General features: G+C 33.2%; 1 protein-coding gene across 1 annotated transcript; it reads right to left on the bottom strand.

The window, feature by feature from the left end:
- Positions 1–16: 16 nt before the first annotated feature.
- Positions 17–4,938, bottom strand: LOC149738256 (RNA 2',3'-cyclic phosphatase ANGEL2-like). The gene is made up of 9 exons (XM_089875010.1): positions 4,212–4,938; positions 3,617–3,650; positions 3,386–3,524; positions 2,627–2,737; positions 2,356–2,546; positions 1,955–2,082; positions 1,530–1,703; positions 841–951; positions 17–790 (listed from the first exon to the last, which is right to left on the bottom strand). Exons 1-9 carry the CDS (start codon positions 4,903–4,905, stop codon positions 453–455), a joined length of 1,920 nt encoding a protein of 639 aa, XP_089731136.1. The 5' UTR covers positions 4,906–4,938; the 3' UTR covers positions 17–452.
- Between the last annotated feature and the right edge of the window lie 1,934 nt (positions 4,939–6,872).

Below are 6,872 nucleotides of genomic sequence, written 5' to 3' on the forward strand. Positions count from 1 at the left end.
CTCTGGTTGTTCATACTTGTTAATCAGATGGTCAATAAAATGTATTGCATCTTGCACATAAAAGTAATAAAAAACACTTTGCACAAAAAATAAAAGATATATTAGTAGATAATATAAATTCTAAGCAGAATGGAGCTACCGATAGAAACAGCACATGCAAACCAGAATAATTTTTAAACATTTTTTTTGCACCGATTGGCATCTGAAAAAAGTTTTTTACATTACGCTTATTTATTTAGGTTTCAAACAGCAGTATTGATTACCAACAAGCTGTAGGCTCATTTTTGGAAAACACCTAAAAAGATATTGCAAACTAAATCTGACATGCAAATGTAAGGAATATGAAATTCAATGTTTTAGTTGAAGTTAAAACAATAAATATAATAAACCAAACTGAAGAAACATTTAATAAATTAGGAACCACACTGTACCTTTAAACAACACAAAAATATCTATTTCAACAAACTAACACCAAACTCAGCAATTACAGGTAAGTGGTCGGAGGAATGAAGTGCATTTGGGATTCCTCCGACTTTATAAACATTTTTTGCCAATGAATGAGATAAACGACCACGTAGTTTTAACTTGACAGAAAATTTAGGTTGATTTGATTGACAGCTTGAAACGTTTAATTTGTTATTCTCAGAATAAAAGATGTAATCAACTGTTGCACCATTGTTTTGCATTGTAGTAGCTTCATCAAGTTGATGAGGTTGATTAGATGACATTATATTACCAAATCCATGCGTTAATGTGTGTTTGATTCCATGAGGAGAACTCTCATCTGGAGCTGTAATACAAACGTTTACACACAAACATTAACACAGTAAGATTACTCACATTGTGTGCAGTCTCCATTTATATTTAAACATTGAGGCAACAGAACAGCTGGTAGTTCCCGATTTAAACCTCCTGAAGTAATTTGACCTGAAATCTGCTTTGCCGACATACCTGTTATGTTGCGTTTATAAAGTACATAAGTTTACTTCAATAAAATTAACAAATAACAACAAAATATAGCGATAGAACCGTGATGATAAAATTACCAAATATTTAAAAATTTATAGTGGCTCAAAAGGTGTTGAACAAGTTACAATTAAACCAATAAAGCGGGTATATGATCCTAAATCTAATGACGTCACCAGAGAAATTGATTTTAAAAATAATTTAGGTTTTTGATGAATTTGTTGAGACCTAACTATTAAAAAGTTGTATGTTGATTTGTAGCTGAAATACTTACAAATCAAGCTAAAATGAATTTATTTCAAACCTAGGTCAATACAAATCAATATTACGACAGAATTAAGAATAAGAATACACAAAGAATAATAAATGAAAAAAGTCTCTACCAACAAAAAGTGAACTTATCAACATTTTAACAACTGTGGTTTAATATGAAACACTGCAATACTTTCTAAAAAGAGTAAAAAAAATATTTCTGTTGTAATTGCAGTGTTTGCTCCAACCTAATTCACTAATGAGTTGACCAGAGGTTCAGAATCAACCTGACCATACATGTAAAAGATTACCTTGGTAGTTGATGTGACCAGAAGTGACAAACTGATACAAAGGTGAACTTGGTGTGCTGTTGAAGTCACCACATAACACTAATGATGGATGTATACCAGTTTGTCTTAGACTGTTTTGCATAGCGTTTCTCACAGCAGCCAAAAACGTTGCTAGTTGAATCATTTTAATATCACCTAAAGAGAAAAAAAAAACAGTTAAACTGCAAATTACCATTTTTATTGTTATATTTTTTTAACAAATAATTTTAGTTAACGAAAAGTGATGTATCCACCAAGAAAAGTTAAATAGCATGAATACTGTAATGTGTACTATAAATATGTATTTAAAAATACTCAATAGCTTACTGAAACAAGCAAGTAGAGATATGTACTAGACTTACGTTGCATTTTATTTATTACTATTAGTTAGCGAATAACTATCAAACCTCTTTTTGGGTTGTATAAAAGATGTGTGTTTCCAATGCAAACAGTTGCTTCATTCATGTCAGGGTGAAGCATCTTTAACATAAGAATCAATCCAACATTATGACATTTTGTCAACTCATCTTTTTGTCTGAAATTCAAATGTTTCAAATTTCATACACCTCCATAACACAATGACAAAAACTCAAAACAGCTGCTTCTGCAAATTTATTTTGTATACCAACATTTAAATTGTCCCATTTTATTTACCCAGGTGGAGGCAACCTGAATAAAGCATTGAAACCTTAGTATAAAAATGTTCCCGAATAAAAATAAAATTTCTGCTATATTTTTTTATGTATTAATATATTATGCTTGGCAGCAGAAGTTAATACAACTGCAGTTTTTAGTTAAAATAAACTACCTGTAGTATTCAACAGGAATGGCATCAACAATATGAAATTTATTTGATCTACATGCAGTTAATACACCATCTGGTTTAGTTGGGTCACTGCCAGTCCGCTTCTTGTATGCAAAGTTATAACCTCGTGATTCCAGCCATGGTTTAACTTGAGCTTCATAGTGACACTCTTCTACTTCTTGTAAACAGATAATCTACAAAACGAACAACAAAAATAAATAAAGCTAAATATTCATTTGTTGTACACAGTTTAATTTTTAAAACATATTCTTACATCTGAATTAATTAAAGACATTTCTTTCATTAAATTTGGCCAGCGAAAATCCCATTGAAGAACATCTGGATCACAGTCAGAGTACAGATACGAGTTGATGTCAAGAAGTTTCTGAAAAAATGTAATTATTGAGGAAAATGAAATGAAGAATTATTACCAAATTTAAATGTTTCTGAAATTTGATAGTTAAGTCAACCCCACTTAATCAGACCCATAATTTTTTACTGGTCCGAATTTGAATCTAATTTTTGTGCAATTTTTTAGCTTCAACAAACCACTTTTCCACCATCAATACGTTTTTATGGGTGTTTCTTTATCGACAATCGTGTGCAGATGCGCGTACTATTTAGATTGAAAAGGTGAGTCTTTCTTTATTGATGTGTTTAGGGGAATAGGACAAAATTTGTTCAACCCGGATTAATTGGATCAGTTTGGCTTGGTCCAGATGGTCCGATTAAGCAGGGTTGACTGTACTCCAAGTCATAATGTGGGTATTGTGTATTACCCACTAAATAGTGGCTAAATCCAAGTAACTCATACTTATTTACGAGTTACCTAGTTTGTAACTTTGTCAGTAATTAAAGCAATTGCTGTTAAATACATTGACAAATGAATTACTTTACTATATAGTATACCCTACAATGGTAGCACCAAACAGCATCAACCTATGAAATCTGCAAACTTCTGTGACAAAAGCTTTTAACCAATATCCTACAGCACCAGTTCAACTTAAAATAATGAAACTTTAAAACTAATCACCTGGGCTAATATATTATAAGACATTACAGAAAATGAATCTTGTTGTGTAGTTGGAATGAAACGTAAATGTTTCACTGCTTGTTTTGAAGTAGAAACCTGAACCCATTGTCGTCTTAACTTTTCAGGTTTGTGATGAAAACTGCAATAAATATGTTTCTCTAATTGTTATACAGGATGAGACATGTTCACTGTTGCTATTAATCTAGTTCAAAGTGAAACACATTAACGTACTTTTTTCTTCTGTTGTAGATGCCATGGCTGTTATCTAAGAAAAATAGAAAGTGAAACATTAAAATATACATATGTAGTGATGTTTAGTTTGTTACTAATAACAAAGGCAGCTGGCAGGTGTAAACAAACATAAGTTATGTAACATTTGAGGATAGTATAGTAAGTGTCCGTACATTGCTATTAATATACTTGTAAATTGAATGGTGGGACAGAAGTATAAAGGGGGCTGTACACAGTATCCGGCATGCGAATTCGCTTGCGAAGTCGTATGCAAACTCGTGTCCAATTCCCCATGCGGCAGCGAAATCCGGACAAAACAGACAAAACGGACGAATTCTGGATACTGTGTACAGCCACCTTAATAATGCCAAGTGCATGATTATTAAACGGTAGACCAACTATATATCTTCCCACCTAAAATTAAAGATGAAAGATTAAACAGAATTACCTAATCGCAAACCAAGGTTATTATGTATAATGTGTTCCACATCTACCTTCAGGGTGCTTTATGATAAACAAATACAAGAGGCAACAAGAACTCTCCAGAAACCAGAAAAAGATTGATATGAGCACATACAAAAATGTAGTTACTCACAGGTTAAATGTGATGAATGGTTTAAGCCGGTATTCCATCTAGCTTGATCTTGGGAATAACCTATTTCCGATTCATAATTGGAAATTTTATTACTTGGTGGAAAAGAATGACTACTCGAATGATGACCATCATGTGTGTCGCAATATTCTGATGACCTTCTTGTGGGTTGGTATGAACTGCTTTTTAAACCAGAGGGTTGCCTTGGATGGTAATCATTATTTAACTTTCTACTATAGTCATTGTTTGAGTTATGATCAGTAAACGTTGAAAAATAACTTCGTTTTATGCAGTGACTACTCGTAGTTCCATATTTATAACTTGGTTGCTGTTTTTCTCGATGAACATTCCAGTTTTGATTCATTTGACAGCGGTCATAGGATGAGCTGAACTTATTTTTCCACACATGTGTTTGAGAATTTCTGTCATTCCATGAAGCTTTAAACTTAGGATGAGTTGAACTGTTTGTTTTGCTATTTCTTTGAGGATTCACACAACGATCAGCAGCAGTTTTCTGTCTATCTACTTCTGAACTGCCATCTTTACGACCAGTAACTATAGATGAAATACCACAGGCCTTTTTATCAACATGTTGTAATTGTCTTTGGGCTGACTTTACCCATTGAGCAGGAACAAACTTATGCGGATAGCTTGATGCCATCCACCTACCTAACAGGTCAAAGCGACCGGCAAGCATTTACCTTTAAAAAGTTAAATATTACAATTACAATGCATACAAATATTTGGTAGAAAAAAAACATTTCATTTAAATGTAACATACCATTCATATCATACTTTACATTATTATATATAAATTATAAGCCTAGCTTTTACTTTTTATAATAGTAAATTGGTAAGTAGCACTGTAGCAGCAGATTACTCAATATTTGACTAACTTAACAGAAATTCATACATATTTTGTTCATAATGTTTCTTGGTTTACACAACCACAATTACTTCTTAAGATTGCCTTTTTGCTAAAATAGAGATTTGCTGACAGCAGCTAGACGTTTATTTTAACTTTCACAAGTTCCTTCACCTTCCGTGTAAAAACACATCATTGTTGTCCACTAAGTGTAAACTAACTGTCAATCAACGGACGTGATGACATGCAAAAAGAGGTTGATGCTACCATGACGTGCGAGATAAAATACAAATGATTGAACTGTAATAAGTAACCGAATAAGTAAGTTCGTTACGACTGTCAAAGTTAGTATAGAAGTTGATTACGGTATACTTGCTATGCTTACAGACAAGAGAGCTGGGCTCTAATTACTGGGCACATATGGTCAGAGCCAGAGCCATAGAAATACCGAGTAGTCCAACCCATTGTTACGTTAAACACAAATTGAACGGCAATTTGGGTCCAAAATAACACAGTAGGTATAGGGAGAATGTCTGTTTTTCGGTAAATTATAGAAAAACTTGACCTTAGAAACAAATTTAAAGGTTAAAAATGTAAAAATTATGTTTTATTTGTTTTCTGTATCAAAAAAAGCCAAAAAATAAAATTAGAAACGGTTGATTTGTGACATTTTAGTCATTTAATGCGGCTAAATTAATATATTTTTTCAAAAAATAATGCTTGGTAAGGTAAATAAAAGCTGTTTTACACCGTTCCACAAAAGGAAAATACAAACAAAACCTAAAAAGTTCGTTTAAACCTATTGCCAAAGTCACGGCTTTTGCTCTATTTTGAACACACAAAGACGGCAGTTGGACTACTCGGTGTTTATACGACTCTGCATATGGTTGTAACCAAATTCATAGAAACCCCAAGTATGACTAAATAAACGAATGAATGTAACTTGTTTTATCCTCGCGGAACAGGAAAACGACAGTCGTTATAATACGGGTGCTCATACACCCCGTGCCAGCTTACACTACTTTGTGAGTGATTAATTTTTAGAGATTTTTTATTTTGTTATGTGGGGCTGATAATTTGGACAACCCATTGTGACCACTGGGTTGGAGTAATTGCCGTGTCTTGCCCAAGGACACATATACGCCCACAATGGTGGCAGCGAAGAGCCTTGAACCCACTAGGCCTACCTCTAGCAGTCGCGCGCTAAACAACTGTGCTAGGCAAAATGGCCGTTAATTTGTGTCCAAAATAATACAGAAGTAAAGGCGGGTTCACATTACTGGCAGTAAAAGCGCTGCCGATGGAAGAGAGCGATTGTCGGCCGATATGTCTGCCGACAAAGCATTTACACACAAATGTAAAATCGCTTGGTATCCTGTTCTGTTTGGCGGGAAGTTTGAAATTACATTTAATCGTTTCAATGTAAATATGCGATAAAAACAGAGGAAAATACCCATGAAAGAATATAACTTTGTTTAGCAGGCATTGGCTTTTAAAAATAATGGCGCAGATGCCGAATTTGTCAAGTAATTGGCTAATGTTATATCTGCTATATAGTTTGGTTTTATTTAACCTTTTTTGTACAAAGATTGTGTATTAAACACGCCCGTGTAATATTGAACTGTTTTATTCATTTTTTTGTTGAAGTTGTTCTTCACAATAATTGCACAACACCAACAAACGCTATTTTCAATAATTTTACGCTAAATTTATAAAAAAGTATTCCTGCAACAAAATATATTTCTTTTTACATTCATATTTACTCGAAAATTTACTCCATGGTTTAATTTAGAGCGAAA

The sequence above is a fragment of the Ciona robusta genome, chromosome 3 (genome assembly GCF_009617815.1).
Source record: "Ciona robusta chromosome 3, ASM961781v2".
Lineage (NCBI taxonomy): Eukaryota > Metazoa > Chordata > Ascidiacea > Phlebobranchia > Cionidae > Ciona > Ciona robusta.

What these genes read in the sequence shown, in the direction of transcription:
- LOC149738256 (XM_089875010.1), bottom strand. Translation starts at nt 4,905, where the DNA reads ATGCTTGCCGGTCGCTTTGACCTGTTAGGTAGGTGGATGGCATCAAGC. An exon ending in CCATTCATCACATTTAACCT is followed by an intron (nt 3,651 to 4,211) that starts GTGAGTAACTAC and finishes TATTTTTCTTAG; the next exon opens with ATAACAGCCATGGCATCTAC. An exon ending in TGTCTTTAATTAATTCAGAT is followed by an intron (nt 2,547 to 2,626) that starts GTAAGAATATGT and finishes TTCGTTTTGTAG; the next exon opens with ATTATCTGTTTACAAGAAGT.